The 22,194-nt window shown below is 43.6% G+C and overlaps 1 protein-coding gene and 1 long non-coding RNA gene across 3 annotated transcripts in view; both read right to left on the minus strand.

The window, feature by feature from the left end:
- Positions 1-2,978: 2,978 nt before the first annotated feature.
- Positions 2,979-9,964, minus strand: BMP2 (bone morphogenetic protein 2). Its single transcript, XM_006278619.4, has 3 exons — positions 9,320-9,964; positions 8,572-8,897; positions 2,979-4,982 (listed from the first exon to the last, which is right to left on the minus strand). Exons 2-3 carry the CDS (start codon positions 8,888-8,890, stop codon positions 4,138-4,140), a joined length of 1,164 nt encoding a protein of 387 aa, XP_006278681.1. The 5' UTR covers positions 8,891-8,897; positions 9,320-9,964; the 3' UTR covers positions 2,979-4,137.
- A 4,392-nt stretch (positions 9,965-14,356) lies between these two features.
- Positions 14,357-22,194, minus strand: part of LOC109286464 (uncharacterized) — a 52,938-nt gene continuing 45,100 nt past the window's right edge. For both annotated transcript variants that reach the window (XR_002094502.2, XR_009458907.1), the window contains one exon: positions 14,357-15,864. This is a non-coding gene — a long non-coding RNA (uncharacterized LOC109286464). The remainder of the gene's footprint in view (positions 15,865-22,194) is intronic.

The raw sequence follows: 22,194 nt of genomic DNA on the forward strand, positions 1-22,194 counted from the left end.
AAAAGCTTTTCATAAAGTTTGTTTCCTGATCTTTGTTAAACATTAACATCAAGCTGCCATATGGCAATTAGCTGCCTCCTGAAATCAATTAAAAAGGAAAAAAAAAAAAAATCAACAGTTTAGAAATAGCTGTTCAGTAAAATAGTTCAATAATTATTCACTCCTACTGGTGTGGCAAAGTGGATCTAGTGTAAATGCAGTCCAGATGAGTTCCTGCTTCATAATCATGAATACAATATGCAAGTAGTTTTCATATCCAGGTCTCAAAATTGATTGTATAAATGGAAGATGACTAGCAGCATGTTGGGAAGGGCGGGAGTTACTTGGCATACATATAAGTATTAGCAGTAATAGCCTCACTATAGATGAGGCAACTCATTTTAGCACACAGAGGCAGATCCACAACTAGTATAAATGGTCATAACTCTCATGATAGCTTATACCAATTAAAGGTCTTCCTCCATAGTCATTAAAAATACAACCATGCTGCTGACTACAGAACTTGACTGAATTTTATGCAGAGACTGTGAAGGAGCCTGGGTTTTAGCTTAACCAAAGTATGAAGAGCAACAGACACCATACAGAGATGCTGAGCACTCTGCATTTAGAGATGCCTATTTGAAGATTACAAATGATGGCTTAAACCATCCATCACTGCCACCCCATGCCCATACTGCAAGCAAATCAAGAAACAACATGCTCAGGGAAGTTTAAGATTATGGGTCAAAAGTAAAAGGCTGCGCTGTGTCTTCTAGTCTCTCTCTCTCTTTATGAGAGAAAGAACTTCTATTCCTTCTTGTAGAGAAAAAAAACACTAATGAGTACTGTGAAAACAGCATATTTCCAATATTCAGAAAAATGAATCAGCCACCACTACCAGATTTAGAAGTCAGCAAGCCCAACACTTCACTAGATCAGGCTGAGGATCTACTTTAATTTTCACAGTTTGGTAGGCTGTCCCATTAAGACTGAGTTCAGTCTCACCAAATGCACTACATGACCAATTTCACTACGTGTAATTCTTAAAAAAGTTTGGCCAAACCCTTCAACTCCACTACCTCACATTTTCAGATTAGAGGGAGCCTATTTTTATTTTTAAAATGGTCAACTCCAATTCCATGGACTTCTACAAACATAGATCCTTTGGCTCTTTGAAATCAATAGAACTACTCAGGAGCACAGAGATAAGCAGCTCTTGCTCTGCTCATAGGATCTGGACAGTTGTGAGCTTAAAGCTACATGTGTCTCACCAAGTATTTTACTAAATTTGTGATTCTTAGTCAAAAAACACTTCCACTGGTTTAAAATGGGAGGTCTGCCTTTATTATAAGGAATGCAGAATCAGGCCATGAGCCAGCTACTGCTCATGCATAGACAAGTGCTGTAGCCAATTTGAAAAAGAGAGAGAGAGATTAGCATCAACGTGTTCTCGTGCCTTAGAGGAGAAGCAAAAGCAGTCACTATTCTCTAGGAAGCCTTTGATATTATAAAGTTACATACAGTGGACTAGGAGCAGGGGAACTTAAGGCAATTTAAAAAATTAGGCTCTGACTCAAAGCACATGAAAATCAACAGGAGTTTTTCCCCTCATTGACTTCAACAGGTTTTGAATCAGAACCTCCATGCTCAAAGATGTGGTACAATCTGGGTGTGAATCCAGAATTTCTTGGCCATTCAAGATTAGCTTCTGCAACACAAACTGGAAAGTGATCTCGTACTGCAAAGGACATGCATTGCAAGCCATTGGACTCAAACAGCATCTGCTTGTAACTGCATAATCCCATGGCTGACAGCATTCATGAGCTTACAGCTACAAACTTGTTCACTGCCAGTGAAGCTAGCATACCCATTTCAACAAGCCATAGTGCTGAATAAAAACACTATGCCCTGTTGGGTGGGGAGGCAAAGGAACCAAAGAGAGACTTCACAAGAATTCTGGTATTTTACAAACTAAGGGGAGAGTTGTCCATCCAGCACTGTAGGCCACTTCCTTGAGCCAGTATAAGAGAGAGTCAGCCATCTTAAAGACAAAAACACAGACAAGTTGTAAAGCGGTGGATCGCTCTTTAGATATTATTAAAAAGAGACACTGCTACAATCCAGTAAAAATTAAGCCTTACTTTTGTCACAGAAGCTTGTAGATGAGCATAACAAATATTTTAGGCTCATGAGAAAGGAAAAAAGAAAAAGACAGCAGCCAACAGGAAATTACTGTCATTTTTCTCTCCATCCTCTCTAAAAATTGTCTTTGCTGATGACTAAAGGCAGAGGGTAAAAACTGAGAATGTCTTAAAGGGATCTACTTAGAAGCTTTTTGAACAACAAACCCTGTTAGCATATTCACTGTAATAGAACAAACCTCTTTAACACTAATAAAAACAGTTAAGCTAATGATTGGCATGCCTCAAACATTCCAGAAGCTGTCTTAAAAAAGGTCACTGGATGAAGCATGGCCCATCTGGCTTCAGAGTGCCACCTTCCTTTACAAAAGAAAACTGGCAAAGATTTTAAATTTCTTCTCTTTCTCACGCACACAATTCCCATGTCACTAGAGGATATAAGCATAGACTCCTCAGTCTAAGGCCAATTCCACAGCTTAAGGCATCAAACATAGGCAAGCACTTACCACTCGGGCTAATTTGACTTTCTTCTGCCCTTGGCTTTGGTCCAGCTTGCACTACCTCAGCAAAGAGCTTAGTCTAATATTTGGCAGGCCTTCCAATTGCAAAAAGCAATTCAGCCTGTGTCCTCATCCCATGTTATACCAGCTACTTGCAAACTGCTGTGCCAGCCTTTTAATGTACAATGTGTACAATAAGTATGAACTGTGATTAATGCCTTACTTGCCAACTGCAAATCAGACTTTCCCCTTGATATTAAGAATAAGGAAAAAAAAAAAGATGTAAATACAAGTTATCCTTGTGCATGCTGTACAAATGAATCATTCTCTCTTACAGATTGGACTGGGCAGAATGAAGTATCAGAGCTCTATTATTTATTATCTGAAATAGGTTTAAACATCTGGGGGAAAAATGCTTTCAAACGCACAACCCTGGAAAGGAAGACAAGCTACTCAGAGACAGAAAAAACATAAGGTGAGGTCAGATAGGAAGCTGCAGATGACAACAGTTTGCTGTATGTTGGGCAAAATCTGAAGGTTATTTCATGATAGCATTCCACATAAATGAGCTCTTAGCTGAGGTAAAAAAGTAATTATATTCCCAACTGTTTTAGCAAAGGGCCAGTAGAAATAAGGTTGTTGTTCCTTTTTAGCATACATAAAAAGCACACCCGAAATAATACATTTCATTATTTTTATATTTGTCCAGGATTAGGATTTAAATGGGAGACCTACTTTTTTTAAAGGGGGAGGCAGGCAGGAGGGATTTACTTTTTGTAGGTCTAGAAAGGATTTGGCCTCCTCGCCCCCACCTAAAGATTTCTATTGGCCCTGCTTATAGTCAGTCTGCAAATTAGTTAGGAATAGCAGTATTTATACTAGATCAGCAATGTCTGGGTCTTATCCAAACGTTCCACCTAAAGAGGATGCCAGTTCTCATGGATTGGACAGCCCACCCTGCAGCATTCCTGAGAATTGTACAATATAATAATCTTGAAAGTCAGCAGGATGGATTATCCACTTTTTTCTGGACTTGAACTTGTGACCTTAACAGTAGCACAGCAGAAAGCAAATGTGCTATGCACTTTGCCATAGTAACCTTCCATGTATTCTTTTCAACTTAAATACACACAGTTGAAACAGCTACAGTTTTGGAAAATTATGTACAAACTCTATATTTTTTTCCTTTTGATTACATATAAATACAAATTAGCTATTTTCTAAAAAGTGGTTATAATAGTAAATAAATACAAAATAAGAATCTGACCATTATACTTCATGTGCTGGGGTTAAACCCATATAAAATGTACAACTAAAATACATTTAAAATCTTTAAAGGAATAATTCTCTGATTAAAATATTTGTTTTCCCAACACTTTCTTTTGTAGACATAAATATATTTTCAAAATAGTTGTGTTTTTTTTTTTTCTTTCCATTTCATTACATAAATAAAGTCTTCATTGGGAAATATTAAAGTGTCAGCTTTTTTTTGTATTCATCTAATATATTTTGCTGTGTTAGCGACACCCACAACCCTCTACAACCATATCTTGATAGTTCTTTAATACGACTTTTTCATTTTCATCAAGGTAGAGCATGGAAATAGCACTCAGTTCTGTCGGTACACAGCAAGCCTTAGGGATTTTGGAATTCACTGAATTGACCAAAGTCTGAACAATGGCATGGTTTGTTGAGTTTAGGTGATCTGCCAGCGGAAAAGGGCATTCCCCATGGCAGTAGAAGGCACTATACCCTGGTGGGGCAACAATCCAGTCATTCCACCCCACGTCATTGAAGTCCACATATAACGGATGTCGTTTGCAACTGGATTTGTGGCGTTTGCGTTGTTTGTGTTTTGCTTGACGTCTCTCTCTTTTATGGAGAGGGTGTCCCTTGCCATCATGGCCAAATGTTACTAATAATGGCCTTAGCTGAGACCAGCTGTCTTCATCCTGATGCAAAGACCGGCTAATCCTAATGTGCCTCTTGGAGGCACTGTTCTTATTGTCCAAATGAACCACCTCCACCACAAACCCATGATTAGGTTGTCCATGTGCAATCCACCTCATTACAGCTGGTGTAACATCAAAGCTTTCCCATTTACTCGCATTATGATGCACCAACCTGGTGTCCAAAAGTCTCGTGACAGGGTCCTTAGAAGCAGCTGTGGCTGGCTTAATGATTTCATAAATATTAATACGGTGATGGTAGCTGCTGTTGTTCTCAAAGGCTTCCTGTACCTGCTCCCGAAAAATCTGAAGTTCAGCTGAGGTGACAGACTCTTCATTGGGGATGGAAGTTAAATTAAAGAAGAATCGCCGTGCTGTTTTTCTGCTTGTTTCTGGGAGTTCTTCTAAAGCTTCTAATTTGATTAGGAAAGGGGGAAAAAAACAAACAAAAAACCCACAATGTAATCAGTAACTGAGAAAAGCAATGAAAGTTGGAGTTAATATGCTGCTGGAAATTTTCAGATTACATATTGGACACTAACTTAACATGTGACACAGGATTTGAAAATCCCTCAAATAAAAATGCTGTTTCCCTCATCTTTCTGTTTATTTATGCAAGCGTGTTCAGCATGAAGTTAAGAATGTTTCATTCATTGTTATGCACTTTGATCCAATGCTGGTGCACTGTGCATGCCAGGTGGTTATAATAATGGACAAGAAATGAGAAGCATTACTTTGGAATTCAAGGACATTAGCAAGAAAAAACAAAACAAAACAAAAACTTTTAGCACTGTATTTAGTGGAGATCTAATGAGAATAAATTAAAACTGATTGAGGATTTAGGGTAATTATTGCATTTCTGGGCTTTTACTCCTTTCTCTACCCTCCCCACCCCCAAAAATATGGCTTTCATGTCAAAATGTCAATCCCTTAAGCTCCATTCCAAAAATATTACTCCACAATTTAGATGATTTGCAAACCCTAATACACAGATTTTTGTGCCCTAATTAGAGACCGCAAGCTCAACATCTGTGATGGCATTTTACAAAGAACACCCTATTATTTTACTCAAAAGGTCTGTAAAGAGATGGCTACCCACAGTACCATGGATGGTACCATGACAGTGAAACAAAGAGATAGCTTCTTAGCTTAAATTTAGTCCCATTCTCTTCCCCTGTTCCCCTCCTCTGTAATTATATTGGGGGGGGGGGGGGGGGGAGATGTGGCATGTGGCCTATTGTGTGGGGGCTATAAAATGTGTAGTACAAGTCTGAACTGCATAGCTATGCAAAGCTAAATTTAAAGTTTGAAGTGTAAAAAATAAACCTGTTCAAAAAAATTCAGTTTTTAAATTTTGGTGATAAATATGCTGGAAAACCATTCATCTTGCCATAAAAAGTCGTTACTAATATGAATATTCCTTAACTCAAGCAATTATTCCTTGCTTATTTTAATGGATTCCCTTCCCTAAATAAGGATTTTTCATAAGGGTATCAGGATTAGGTCCAAAATAGGTAAATAGATGGCTCATTTGTTGCCATCTTGCAAAAGTGATTTCACATGTTTTCATACAGTCAGTAATGCTTTCAGGCAGCCTGACCTAACCAATGGTTTACAAAGCAAGTGGCTAGTTTTATTATTATTATTTGTTGCAAAATGTAGAATCAAACTTTATTTTTTTGTTGTGAAATTTCTTCAAATGGCAGTAACATGCTAGTTGGCAAACTGTGCTATTGCTTTTCAACTTCTGTAGAGTTCCTTTTCTACCACGTTTAGTTTTATGTTCAGAAGTCTGGTAGCATGAATGAATCTTACACTGGATTTTCTCCATTTATTACCAAGAGTTTACTTTCCACATACAGAAGCACAAACCACAGTGCAAGGTTAAATTTCGCCATTAATCTCCTTCCTCATTATAAGGCTTTCCATTAGAGAGTATAACCACCGATTTCAGGCCACTTCCTTTGTATACCAACTTAATTAAATCCTAATAAAATTTCTTTCGTCACAGCTCCATGTTGTAACATGTGGAATCTGTGTTTTCATTAATTTTACAGTGAGCCTACAGCATACCACCACTGAAGACTAATAGCTAGAAGTTATTTACAAATTCTGGAATATTTCTTTGCGTTAAGAGCAAGAGTAACATGCAAACCACTCATTCTAGAGGTCTACCTGGGCTATCTGCCATGACACCAGTTTAGTTATTTCCTCCCCCTGCCTGAACCCCCCACTCCCAGAATCTAGTTAGTCCATGGACACACATATTTAATAAAACAATGAGTACCGAAAGGCAAATAAAAAAAAAAAAATGCACCTAAGAAAAGACAAATCTCCTCTGCATGTATTTAGTAAATTGGTAACAAAGTAAAATGGATACATTAGACCATTCATGGTGACTAGTTTGTCACAGAAGCGTAAGGCTGGAGTTATTATACTATCCTAATGCAGTTAAACCCTATTGAACTTTTAAAAGGTTTCAACAAGAAGAGAGGTGGATACAGCTCTCCACAAGATAGCAGCATTTGGGTGAGATTAGAAAACAGCTACTTGAGATTTTTAAAGCAGTAAGTGACTTTACACACACGTGTTTGTGTGTGTGTGTGTGTAGATTATCTAATTTCAAGACAAAAAAAGAGTTTGGGTGTATGCAGTTTCACACTTCTTTATAACATGCGCTCAGCATCTTACTTAAAATGACAGTATTGATCGGCTCAGGTGAACATGTGAGACAGGGGAGGGCTGTGACAAGGCTTTTATCAGACCAGTTTTGCCCCTTAGAGCTGCGTTAAATCTAGCCTTGTTTCAGAACTCAGGACAAGAAAGTCATTATGGAAACAATACAATCAATTGTGGAATTGATCTCTCACGGGGATTAGAAACCTTTCCTCAAGGACCCTCTTACAGATCAACTGTAAGTAAGCAAGGGAGACTTTCTGGTATTTAGCCTTATAAATAAAAAAAGAAAACTAATCTGTGGGAATTCTTAATTTGGGCCCAATCTGTTAGAAAATTAAAAAAAAAAAAATAAGAAAAATCGACAGGTCTCACATCAGATGAAAAAGGGAGGGAAAGTGGAGGGGGCAGGGGTAAGAAAAAGCAGGGGGAGGAGAAAAAAAAATAAAAAAAGATTTGAGCCCCAAGTGCATCAGAACATAAAATTCAGAGTCGTTTAATCAGGGCTTTTAAAAACACACACACACACACACACACACCTGACTACAAGCACTGCTGGGAAGTTCAACACAACCTATTTTATTAGCAGCCGAGCTTATTAACTCCTTGGAAAGACTTTGTCCCTGATACTCCTCCCCCCCCCCCCCTGTTTTTTAAGCCTCCAAAGCTGATCACATCCATACCAAAAAAAAGGGACCCCCCTACACACACATTCCCTCTCACACCCCTTAATCCCCCTATGCACACAACCAACAAACACTCCCTTTCACACCCCTGTCTACACATGCACACCCTACAGACCCTGAACACACTCCCTGACACCCCTACACACATGCTCTCTCTGACACCTATGTACACACTCTTCCTCACAGCCCCTACACACACACCCACACCCTCCTACCCAAACCCCTTACCCACACCCTAGACAGATCCTCAAATCCCCTACACACCCTGTACACACAAGCACTCCCTCACACCCACTACAGCCCCCCCCACACACACACTCCCTCACCTACAAACATGCATTAGTCTCCCTAGTCTTCCACACACACCCCATACACACATGCCCAAGCCCCTCTACACCCTACACACACACTGACACCCCTAACCACAAACATACACACCCTACAGCCCCCTACACACACTGTCCCTCTCACAATCCCTACATACACACACACCCTACTGTCTCCTCTACACACACACTCTCTCCCACAGCCCCCAAACCCCCCTACACTTTACAACTCCCAAACACCACCACCCCCCCCCACACACACACACACACGGAGCCCCCTGAAGCTGCCCCCGCGGCCGCTCCGCTCCGCTCACCGTCGTGGTGGAAGCTGCGCACCGTGTTGGCGCGGCTGGCGGCGCGCTCGAGCCGGGCGCCCAGCTGGTGGCCGGCGTGCAGGCGGTACAGCTCCCGCATGTAGGGCGGCACGACGGCGCCGCGGCTAGGGCTCGGCCGCCGCTTCAGCCCGAACATGTGCAGCAGGCGCAGCTCGAACTCGCTCAGCACGTCCTCCGACGGCTGCGGGGCCGCCCGGCCCGCCCGCCGCCGGCCCACCTCCGGCATCAGCCCGGCCGAGCCGCCCAGCGCCACCTGGCACAGCAGCAGCGCCAGCAGCGACCGGGTTGCGGCCACCATGGTCGCCCTGCAAGGCACACACGAGGGGGAAAGGGGGGTCAGCAGGGCGCGGCAGCAGGTGCCAGATCCCCCCCCGGGCCCGATCCCGCACCTAAGACCCCCCGCCCACCCCCTCTCCATCCCGCACCAAACATGCACCCGCCTCCCCGGGCCCGATCCCAATCCCAATCCCATCCTAAAGACCTCCCCCCCCCCACGCACCCACTTCCCCTGCCCCGATCCCACCCCCTCCATGCACCTTCCCCCCCAACCCCTCCCGGGCCCGATCCCGCACCAAAGTGCCCCCCCGGGGGCAGACACCCCCTGCCCACAGCAGCAGCAGCAGCAGCAGCGCTGGGGCTGATCCGAAGCGAGTCCGGATTGCGGGGGGCCGGCCGCGGCCGGAGCGCGCAGGGGCAGACGGGCCCCAGCAGGTGCGCCCAGCCCTACCTTTAGGAGCCCGCCGACGGCCTAGGCAGCTGCGGCGGCGGCGGCACTCGGGGGCATGTCCGCGAGCGGCACATGTGCGGCGCCCCGGGGTGGCCTCGCCGGGTCTGTGTGCGCGAGTCCTCCTAGGCGCGGAGCCAAGCCGGCGGGCTGCCCTCCGCCCGCGCCGCGCCGGGGCCGCTGGCCCGCGCTGCTCCTGCCGGGCGGCTCCTACGTCCTCCGCGGCAGCCCATGGCCGCGGCCGGCACTCATGCTGAGCGGGAGGCTGCGGCTGAGCCCCGCATCCCCGGCGCCTCCCGCCGCTGCAGCCGCTGCCCCCGGCCCGCCGGCGCAGCCCGCCTCGGAGACATGCCCGGCTCGCGGGGGACTGCTTCCCCGCCGGGGGCCGGCCAGGGGCAGGGCTGGGGTTTCCTCCTCTCGAAAGCCGCGATCAACAAGTGGCTGCTGCCGTGGCCGCCGCTTCCTCCTGCCGCGGGGGTGTGGCAGCCTGCGGGCAGATGCTCCTCCTGGCTGCCCGCGGCGCGGAGCCCGTCTCGTGCGCCGCCGCGGCCCCTCGCTGCGTGTGCCTGTGCGCCCGCCCCGGCCCGGCCCGGCTCCTGCTGCCCCTGCCTCTGCCAAGCGCCGGAGGTGCCTCCTTGGCTTTTTGTGGCGCTGCTGATGTCACGACCCCGGGGGCTTGCGGGCCCGCGCCAATCACAGGCGGCTGCGGGAGAGCCAGCGATTGCAGCACCGCCGCCGCCGCCTCCTCCTCCTGCCTCCCGCCCGCCCTCCTTCCCGCCCTCCCTGCCCCTGCGCTTCTGCTCCCCGCCGGCCGAGCTGGGCACCGGCCCGTTAGGCTGCGGCCGGGGAGCCTCTCTGGTGGCCGCGCTCCCCCGGGGCATGTGTGGGTGGAAGGGTGTTGCTGCCCCTGAGCTTGCAAAGCAGAGTTTTATTTTTTTCCCCAACGATTGGGTTGGGCTAATAAAAGAGATCGCGTTTACCCAGAGAACCGTGTCTACCGGGGGATGGATACCCCGGGAAGGGGTGGGCTCCAAACCAGGCACTAGCTTGGATCCTCACTGACAAGAATACCAGGGAGCATTTACCCCCCAAAATCTTGTCTACCCAGGGGATGTGGATACCCAGGGGGCTCCAAGCCGGGCACTACCAAGAATACCAGGGAGCATTTACCCCAAAAATCTTATCTGTCCAGGGAATATGGATACCCAGGGTGCTTTTGCTTGGATCCTCACTAGCTAAAATATCATGGAGCATTTACCCCCAAAATCTTGTCTACCCTGGGGATGTGGATGGGGGGAGTGTGCTACAAGCTGGGCACTACCTTGGATCCTCACTGGCAAGAAACCAGGAAGCATTTACCCCAAAAGTCTTATCTGCCCAGGGGATGTGGATACCCAGGGTACTCCATGCTGGGCACTACCAAGAATTCCATGGAGCATTTACCCCAGAAACTTGCCTACCCAGGGAATGTAGATTGGGGGGGGGGGGGGCACTAGCTTGAATCCTCCATGGTATTCTTGCTAAGTAGAGGGTCCAAGCTAGTGCCCTCCCAGTCCTTTCATTTCCATTTTTGTAGTCATCTAATATATTTTGCTGCGTTAGCAACACCCACAACCCTCTACAACCATATCTTGGTAGTTTCAACCTGGTCCCTGGAGGAGACAGGCTCCGAATCGGGGCTTGAACCTGACCTCTGGTGTTATCAACCCAGAGCTGATCCTTGCTGCGGCAAAGGTGGCGCTATGTGAGGGGTGGGGCAGGGCTAGCTTAAGGCATAGCAAGCTAGGCACATGCCTAAGGCCCTCAGTGAAGAAGGGGGGCCAGTTGTACTTATTTTACATATTCTAATTATTGAGTGAAACAAAAGGAATATAAATCTACAGGATTAAGTAGGGGCCTATGAATTTGCCTAGGGCCCACTAAAGGGTTAATCCACCCTTGAAGGGGGGATCCCTCAATGGTTAATGGGTGGGAGGGGCATTGCTCAATGGTCACTGCAGCCCCGGCTAGTCCCTAAAGGTGCAAAGTAGGATCTTCCGGCTGCGCCTTAGAAGCTGTCACCTCGGGGACACGTCCCAGAAGAGACTCATAGGGCAGAGGAGCCGGGGGCCCATCCTGCCCGGGGTTCCCAGGTTTAGCCGCAGGCATCTCTGTGGGAGCGGGGAGGACTGGGTTAGCCAGAACCTGAGCGCCTACAAGTGGCGAGGTAGAGGAAAGTCAGCTGAGAGCCAAGGTGAACAATGAGCCATTATAGCATCTGTCTGTCAGGGAAGAGCGAAATAAATGGAGGGGCAGGCGGGGCTTAAAACAAATTGGATTAAGCTTCGTGCAGTGGGATTTCAGTGTTTGCTGACTTTTAAGGTGTGAAGGTCAAATAATGTATTGGGAGAGTCAGAGTGTTAAAATAAGGTGGTAGTAGTAGTAGTAGCTGTGTGTGTGTGTGTGTGTGTGTGTGTGTGTGTGTTTTATATATGCATCTGTGTTTGTGTGTGGTTTACACATCTGCATGTATGTGTATTTGTGTGTATTTATAGTGTGTTTGTTTTTACATATATGCATGTGTGTGTTATGTGTGTATGTGCATGTTTATGTGTGTGAATGTGTGTGTTATGTGTGTATGTTATATATATAGGCATGGATGTATGTGTGGGTATGTGTGTTTATATACGTAAGTTATATATATATATGCATATGTGTGTGTGTTTATATACATGTGTATTTAGATGTGTTTATGTGTGTGTGTGTTTATATATGCATGTATGTATATATGGGTATAAGTATATATGTATGTGTATGTATGTATATGCATGCATATCTATATATATATGCATATATATGTATGTATATATACGTATATGTCCCAATGATGAGCTAGGGAAGAGGCGTCAGAGGCGGGCAAGAGAAAACAGTACTCAGCATGCCAGTGCAAGCTCAACTGATTTGTATGTGCAACTTGCTGGAGGTTCTGCTTGTTGCGCATCAGACTCAGCCACTCAGGAAGCTGTGGCAGTATCCAGTAACCCACCAAAGGCGCAATCTCCACAGTCTCTCAAGACCGATGGTTGCAAAAGATGATATGTGTGGATGTGTACGTATATATGTGTGTGTTTATATACATGTATATGTATGCATGTAATACGTGAGTATGTATGTGTGTCTATATGTATGTGTATCTGTATATATGTATATACGTATCTATACACACACATACATGTGAAAACCCAGGCATATGATATTTGGGAAGATGAGCACAAACCATGCCAAGAGAATGCTGCAAGAGGACAGATTCTCAGCCAGCCTATATGGGTTACCTACTGATCTGGTCCAATGACTTCGAGCGTTTAGAAACAGCAAGAGGGAGGCTGATTTCAGTGCCCGCTGTCTATAGCTAAAACCCCTGGCTCAACGTATACCTCCTCATGTCTCTAGCAAAGATCAGCTGGGATTTGAATTCTGCATGGGTTAACAGAAAGCTGGGTTTCTCTCCCTATTTTTTTTCCTTTTTCTACCTGTTGAATGGGAAGAGAATTCAGTGAAAAAACAAAACCGGCTACCACTGTGATACCAAGGAAAGCTGGCCTGAGTTCCCCTCCGCATATCAGAAAGGAGCAAGGCAGGTAGCCCCTGCATTGGTATGGAACAGATTTCATCCACCTCAAATATCATTCTGGAGTAGGTGTTCAGTATGCCTTTTTCTTTCAGTAGCCACAGCTCCAAAGATGCACCTCCAAAGGGGCACCTGGATGTTCATCTCTGTAGCAAAGACAGCCCTGTGGAATGCACCCATCTTTATAACCCAATGTTTTCTGTCCCCAGGAAACTGGGCCCCGAGGCCTGGCAGAAACATCAGGCTCAGGGTGAAAGAACCTTCCCCACTCCTCCTGATAGCTGGAGAGACAGGACAGGAGAGAAGAGGAATTCCCTCTGCCTAAAAGTTTGCCTCTCAGAACCTGCCAATCTCAAAAGTAGTAGTTGTTTTCTCCCTTTGTAGGAAACGTGTTCAGGTCCCCAAGAGGCTGCTTCAGAGAGCAGTATTTGAATGCATTTGGCTTTCTGGGGGCAGCCTGGGAAGTCTAGGCTTGCTGTGCTGATTCCTGTATGTTTTTTAGATCTGGCTGCCCTCCAGTGGTGGAAATGTGTCAGCACTCCTGCCTGGACCTGGGAATCCCTTTTCAAAAGCCTCTTCTCATTAGCCTTGCTTTTGGGGCTGCCCCATATAAGGCAGCAAGAGCAGAGTGCCCATTTACCTGCGGAGAGCCCAGGTAACTCAGCTCTACTCTCAGGGCTTCACCTTCCATGGGGTGTTGAAGTATGATGCTCTGGATGTCTTTGCCATGTCAGTTCATACTGAACAGACCTGAAGCTTTGAAGGAGCTCCCCTTATTGTGCTTGGACCTAACCTGTGGCCAGGTGAATAGACTTTCACCAAGATCATAGAATCTTAGGGTTGGAAGGCCCTTCAAGGGTCATGTAGTTCAACCCTTTGCACTGATGCAGGGTTATTCCTACACCAAGGTGATATATACTACAGACCTATAGAAAAGATCTATGATATAGGGAGGGAAGGTTCTTTGAGTAGATGTGATATCTTTTATTAGACCAAAATGATATAGGGTGAATTCACTGAGGCTCAGGAGTTCCAGCTTCAGTTCCTACCTCTACCACAGACTCCCTCTGTGACCATGGGCAAGTCACTTCATCTCTCTACGCCTTGATTCTCTGTATAGTGGAGATATTAATACGTCTTTTTTTTTCCTGCCTGTTGCCTGCCTTCTTTGGGTGGTGACTGCTTTAGGACTGACACTGCCCTCATGCTTGTATCCAGCACCTATCACAGTGGAACCCTACTCATTAATACAATAGAAACAAGTATGATAATAATTAGGAACACAGCAGAGACCTCTCCAGACCTGATAGCAGGCTATCACTTAAAATGCCCAGTAGCTCCACTTGCATTGCTTTTCCTCCTCCGAGTACCATTCTGGGGGTCCCTGTGCTAAAACAGATACAGATTTAACAGGTCAAATCAGCATGTAGGGGTAGATTTAAAACAACATTGAATAAGAGTGTGTTCCATCATTTCTTCCTTTAGCATCAGCCCTTTTTATACATCTAGGAGCTTGATCACATAGGAAAGATACACCAGGATAAGCTAAGTTGTGAATTTAAACCAATGTGGTTATACCATTATCAATCTCCACATGTGCAAACTTACTCTGATATAAGTACTGTTTTCCTTTAGCTTATAGTGCAATGGAAAGGTTTAGGTTACATCCAATGAGCCACTTTTCTAGCTGAAAAAGCGTCTATATGGAAAGTTATATCAGCGTAACTCAGTGAGTTCAGCTGTACCGTTTTAAGTACAGAAAGGGTCAAACATTCCCAAATAGACAACTCTGCGCCTTGCCAAGCTCCAGTTTCTACTATGCTTCCACCTCACTGCATTGTCTAAAGATGTGGGCAGAAGTGACCCAGGATAAAATGAAATCTTTAAAGAGAGTGATAGAGAAACTTTTCCCTTTGCATTCCATCTCAGATAATGTTTAATTTTATGACTTCCTGTAGCGCTTTAGCATGAATTTAAAGTGCATGCAGTGTGACTTGAGGGCACGCCAATTATGTAAATCAGCACTAAAATAACAATGGCAATGTAGTTTACACATCACTGACATTAAATGAGCACTTCAACTTCTAATTGCCATTCCAGTTCAATCGGCAGTGGGCCATGCCAGGAAAAAGTCATTTCTTGCCTTAACACTTAGTCCCTGTGCCTGAAGCCTGGCTGCCCAGCTACACTTTATCTACATAAGGTTTCTATATTAGGATGATGAGCCTTATTAGCAAGAAATGTGTCTACTGTGTACTAAAGGCCTGAATAAACTCTTATCTGATTTAACATTTGAGGAGGTTCCTATGGATTAGCTTGCACACTCATTTTAAATATAAAAGGACCAAGCACTCTTCTCTTAAGCCATAAAAAACTTAGATTCAGAGAAAAAAGCAAGATGTTTTTCCTTCCTCAATCTTGCCTAGTTAGAGTGGACATTTCTGAGGCAGGGACTGTCTTTTTTTCTTTGTTTGAACCAATGCCTAGTTGTGGAAGGGAAATGCCTAATAGCCTCTATCCATGTGTTCCCACATGTGTCTGACCATATATGTACAGAACATACCACGATGGAGGATGGAGTCTTGAGCAAACTGGCAAGAAGAGCTGTACAAGCAGAGATACTTCAATCCCTTCAGATAGCAAAACAAGTAAGGCATATATAGGACATTGCATATCTTGTTACCCTTTATCAGTAGGCCATCTGGCTGATCAAAGGTAAAGTGGCAGTTAGGTGTTTACTGCTTTGCAGATCTAGGAAGCTGTTTTTGTAGGTACTTCCTCCAAGGACTTGGCATCCCAATTTGCAAGGTGTTAATGAGATGTTAGGAAACATGTTGGTCAGAAGCTCTTGAAGAGTTTGTTTCTAGCGCTGACTATATCCAGCTGCCTTACTTTATGAAAGACGTCTGCAGTTACCAGTGTTCCGCATATGCTCTTCAGCCTAAAATAAAAGCATCGGTTCTACAATTAGGATTCATTCCTGGTTCATGCCTCATCAGCATCATGGCTAACCATGTTCCACTTGTGAGATTACCTGTGCAACCCAACTGTCTTCAAATAATGGACTGAAATTTGCTAGTCATGGTAAAAAGAAGGGTAAGTGAGAGATTCATCTAAGGCAGAGGTTCCCAAACCCTGACAGATTATGCACCACCAATTTAAAATGACACAATCTTTAGCATGAATTTAAAGTGCATGCAGTGTGACTTAAGGGCACACCAATTATATAAATCAGCACTAAAATAACAATGGTAATGTAGTTTATGCACCAGCAATTTTTTTTTTGTCATATAAAGTAATTATAATAAATCTGTTAACATGTACCACTGACAGGTTGTCTGCGTACCACTGGTGGTACCTGTACCACAGATTGGGAACCGCTGATCTAAGGGCAGACGAGTCACCCAGACGTGAATAAAGGCAGTATGTGATCTGTAGACTCATCTATCAGGATGGGGACTTGCAGTTCTGAGTTTTCATAACTAGTATACCTCTTCCCTTCCCCCATCTTCATGTTTATAAATGGGGAAAGTTTGACATAACAAAACTCAGAACGGGCCATATCCCCAGCTGAGGTAACTCAGCATTATGTCAGGGAATGCAATGGAGCTTACTGATAAATACCAGCAAGAGGCTAAGCCTTCCCAGTGTGGACTCCTACAGTGACACTGATTTTTACACAGTCACTTTTCTGAATAAGCCTGCACTATAACCAACTTCTGATGTTCAGCCCTTTATACTGGAGTGATTTTGTTTAGACAAGGTTGGGTTTTAGGAAACTTGACCACTCGCCTTTGTTAATTTCTTTTGTGAAACCTCATTTCTCTGCTCCCAACGCTTCAGTAATTCATTGGACTTGATAGATTTATTTTTTTTCACAGTGTTGGAGGTTATTCAGTTTGACGCACCTGCTTCTAAGGTTTCAGACTCAGGTGTTTCTTTACAGGAGTCGAAACACAGCAGATTGGTCTAAGCCATGGGAGTTCATTTTAGTAAACTGATAAAAGAGTTTCCAAAGAAGGGTTGGCTTTGCAGTACTTTATGACAGCAGTGTAAGAGTGATGTAGTCACGATGGTCCAGAAATTATGCAAGAGGCAATGATTTCTTAGGGGGTGATATCTTTTATTGGACCAACTACGTAGTTGGGATAAAGTTAGCTCTGAGCAAGAATGCCATGCATTTGAAAGCTTGTCTAACTTTATCCCAGCTGTGTAGTTGGGCCAACAAAAAGACACTACCCTAAGAAATCCTTGCCTTTCTCAGTGACTTGAGAGGAATTTTTAGAATCAAGGCGGCAAAAAAAATGATGTTTTTCCTCTTCCAAATTTTATATAAAAATCGCTTTGCTATCTCAACTCTCTCTAATGCTGTGCTTTCAAGTGGATTGAACTGTACATGCCCTGCATTGGTGGTTACAGGTACAATCAGACTTCTGAAACACTTAGGTGAGTAACTGTTCACTTAGGTGAATAAATGGTTCATGATTTATTATCCTTAACACAATGACATTGCACAAGTTGTAATTACAAAAGAGGCATGAGTCTTCAGAATCATCAGCAAAACTCCACTTCCAAACCAAACAGCAGTTTCACTATCAACTTCTATAGAATGCTAGTGCTGAGTGCCTTAAAAAATTTCAGCTGCGAAATCCCTATCCCATGATATTTGCAGAACAGACAGTGCCTGATATGCTGATGCCAGGGTTTTTTATTTTACATATTTTACTGTTACTCTATAAGAAAATTTATGATAACCCATGTGAAATATAAGTAGTATAGAAGGAGAGAAGGCCCAGAGAATGATTTAAGAGGTGTTAGTTTTCTTGAGGTTTTGACTTCACAAATAGTGAGGATGGCCCTGAACTTGGTGTTTCTAAACTGTTCTTCCTGTTTGTGTCTAGATGTAATTGATGTGTGGACATTTCCTAAAATCTTAGTTAATAACGAGCCCTAAAGACATATTTGACTTTTGATGGTTTGCTTTTTATGGTCTGCCAATTGTATGTTCTGGCCAGTGTCTCTTCCATTCCCTTAAAGAAAGTGGATAAAGTCCCACTCAAAGGGCTATTTTTAAAATGGTGATTTGTTTTCCAAGTGGTGAAAGGCAGCTCATTCAGAAATGTCCATTTAATTCCTTTTCACCCTAGCTGATGCCTGGCACCTTTTCAGAATTGTCGCTCTATCTAATAGTGCGTCTCAATTTCATGCATCAAATCTTGACTTTTCTTCCACCATTGCTGGAGAGAAATCAGAATTTGTCAGGAAACATCCTGCAGACACAGGATTTTGTACGTTTCCATTACGTCCGCATTGCGAGTGAAAGATAACAGAGTGGTGACAATATTACTAAATGAAGCTGTGCCCTCCCCGCCCCCCATGCTACAAGACTCACAGGCTTTGAAGAGAAGGCAAAATTATATGCAGCACTGTCTTCCATTCTTCCATGGTTTTTATAAGCAGCTTATTCATTCATTCTAATATCTGTACTTTTGGGATGGGATGGGGCTTCAAGGTAATTTACCATTAAGGATTCTCTATGCAGATGCTGCCTTAGATCAGTAAAGGACTTTGAAAGGCTCTCATTTGGATTTACCTCATGTATTGAGCCTCTGGATTTGAGAAGGGCAGTGACCTGTTCTTCTGTGAGGTTGCAGATGGAATATTTATCATGAGTACCAGAGCTAGTGACCTCTGCCATTCTAGGACCCAATTCTTCGAACCTGTAAGCATGTTACATAACCCTACTCCTAGTCATCAATGACCTTAAACATATGCTCCTGTCCTGTTGACTTCATTGAGACTTCAGCATGGGATTAAAACTAGATAATGATGGGCCTAAAACTAGGTAATGATGAACCACTGAATGAGGTATATACAGGTAACTGGGTAAAATGAAATGTCCCATGACATCCAGGTGGTCAGGGCAGATGATTTAATGGCCTCCTCTAGCCTTAAAGCACAATAAATGAATCTAGGAAGGTATCTGCAATGGGGCACGCCCTCTGCTGTTGTTATATTTTTGTTGACCCACAGTATTCACACCCCAATTATTCACACCTAAATCATACCTCAGTTATGTCCATGTGTTACTCCATTCAGCAATGTCCATCATTTCAAGGATGAGTGATTCTGCTCTTTACATTGTTTTCAATTAGTCATTGACTTTAACAGGTAAATCAGAAGATTTCTGCATATACAAATTGGCAAACATAGCACGTCTTGTGTATGCAGGCAGTAGAGCTTCTAAATCACTTCTCTGGATAAGGTAATTTGGTGATTTTGTAATATGGCAGAATGACCAAGTGATAAAAAAACAGAGTTTAACTAAGAAAATGCAACTTACATTAGCATAAAGGTCCAGCACTATGACTGGCAAGTCATCTTAAGCCCTGATTTTATGCTTCTATGAATGCTCATATTTACAACTTGGAAGTTTGTTTTCCACAAACATCGGGGCTCAGGTACTCTGGTTGCACTAATGCTTGTGGAAAACACATACAAGAGGAATAAACAGTTGCAGAATTTTACATTCAAGATTCACTAAAGCTATAGTTCACATTAAAGACCCTGTCTGTCGTGTAGGTCTATAGCTTCCTTGCATTCAAAGTCACACATTGCTCTCAATCCAAACTCACAATGGAGCCATGACCTTTCTGACTTTCTGGACACTACCACAGATACAAATGTTAAATAATAAGGATAACGAACACCCATGGATAGAGGGAGGCAATGAGGTCAACTGGATAAGAATATCAACCTGGGACTCAGGTGACCTGGGTTCCATCTTTAGCTCTGCCGCTGACTTGCTAGGTGATAATGGACTAGTCATTTCCCCACTTTGTGCCTCAGTTACCCTATCAGTAAAATAATGATAATGAGACTTTTTAAAACACTTTGAGATTTATCCATGCAAAGTGCGACGTAAGTGCTAAATATTATTATTTTGGGGGGCTAAATACATGCTTAATACCCATACTAATCCCATACTCCTGAGAGCTAAGGACTTGATCTTGTACTCACTGAAGTCAGTCACAAAACTCTTCCTGATTTCAATGGTGCAAATTCAGGCACTGGAACACTGAAGTTTTGGAAATGCAGGCAATTCAGATTGGAAGATCAAGAACAAGGAGGGTTTTTAATTATGTAAATCTTCGTTCAAAAATTAGGTATGGGTGTTTTCTTGGGTAAAAAATTACTTCAGATACGCCACTTCAGGAGCCTATCATTTCATCATTATGAATATCCTGACATCAAATAAAATGGAAGCTAATATAATGCTACGCATATTGCCTTAAGACCTACATATTTTAGCAGAGAAACCGGATAGCGTTTTGTAATTAAAATAAAATAAAGGCAAGCATGACGTTCTGTTTAAGCAGATTGTCTGTATGAAGGCTTTATTGTAGCTGCAGATTTAGAGCATATGAAAAGGTTTTCTGTGCTCTGTTTCAGGATGAAAAAACATTGCATCATCAGACATTCTTGTTCTCTAACACTTATTTGCCAATATTCCTTCGATAATGAATGCTTGCAATATTATTTTCTAGTCTAAAGTCAGGTTTCCTCAGCTCATTATCATTCCAATTTTTAAAGATCCTATTAAAACTGGACAAAACGACAGAAAATAATAATACAGCTTTGTGCCTGCTGGGTGGCATGTACTCTGCACAAGCATTCAGCCACTGCACTGATTTTACACTGGACGTAAAGCTATTTTCAGGTCTATATTTTATCACCCTGTTTGAATTACTTTCCTTGTTCCCTGTTCTGCCTGGTTTTCAGAGCTCTTACTGTGGACTCGTCTTACTTCAGACACTGCCAGCCATCTTTTGTGGCTCTTACTGTTATGTTCAGTTAATTATTAATTAACTGAACATAACAGTAAGTTAATTATTTTTAAACCAATTGTCAGGAAGAGTGACATGAGGTAGGATTTTGAAAATAGTCTAATCGATTTAGGGACAACTGTCCTTTGGCTTTCAGTGCCCTGGTGTCTACACTATGTTAACAGAGAGCTCTGTCTCACTGCTGAGGTAATAAGCTCCACTCACCCTCTCTTGCTCTAGGCACATCAACTGTGGAAAATCAGAAGTGCCATCAGCACTGATCTCAAGACCCAAGTTTCCAGTATGCTCAAGAGCAGCAGTTTCAGATGCCTGCAGGGCATCTGCACTATCTCATTTCCAGAGCTGAAGGGCAAAGAGAAAGACTGGGTGGGTAGGGCTCATTTGCTTCAGCAGTGTAGATATATCCTAAATTGCTCCAGTGCTTCTGAAATTCCCCCTCACCCATAGCATAATGGAAACCAAAGACCACATCTACACAGTCAATTTAACAGCCATGCCCTCAAACACACTGTGCTCTGCCTAGAAAGCTGTCTCCCAAACCAGAAACTATGCACACAGGGTGCTTTGGACTGACTACTTAGCACTGCTGAGTAAAAGTGCCAATTAGCCCGATCCCATGTTAATTAATGTGGATACAGCTACACTGCTTAGGAGACAACCTCTTATCTAAAATACAAATAACAAAACTTACAAGCTGCATCCTGCACTGCTTTGCCCGCAGGCATATAACCTTATCTAAGGAGGACATCTCTGGACTTATGAAATGGCATTTACCATAAGGATAGAATTTTGTTTAGGATAACGGGGATCTCTTACGAGTGTTTCACCCAGGTACATGCAACAGACTCAAGATGTCTCCTTAGCTGATGTGTTTCTACTCCTACAGTGTCAGCCACATCTTTGTATCAACGCACTCTGAAAAAATTCTGGCAATGCTGTCTTATCTACTGACCAGTCTAGAGTTTATGCAAGACTTTTCAGAAGTGCCCCCTCTCTAGCCTGATTCTGGAGGGGGGTGTTGAAAGTTGATTTCAGAATCTAGAAATGCAAAAGGCCAGAATCCAGCAACTTCACAAAAAAAGTGAGGGTATCTTCAAACTGGGAGAACCATTTGGTAGTTCTGGGCTCTGCATCCTGTTTCCTTGTTCACCTTACAGCACAGATATGCTTCTGGAAAATGAGGCAAACTGTAGTGGTATGTAAGAAGGGTCCAAATTGGCATTGAACCTTATTAAGCAGAATCAGGCACAATAAAGATAGTAGATCAAATCCAGCTCTACCGCTTGAGGGGCCGTTACTGCAGTATACTGAAATGACAATGAGTGGTTGACTGGTTAGTCTGGGGAGCTTTTGCTCCCCACTGGAGCACCCTTCTTGCATTGTCTGCCAAGGGATTTGGAAAGAAGGGAGCCCTGGTGTTGGGG

This window comes from Alligator mississippiensis, chromosome 1, assembly GCF_030867095.1.
Source record: "Alligator mississippiensis isolate rAllMis1 chromosome 1, rAllMis1, whole genome shotgun sequence".
Taxonomy (NCBI): domain Eukaryota; kingdom Metazoa; phylum Chordata; order Crocodylia; family Alligatoridae; genus Alligator; species Alligator mississippiensis.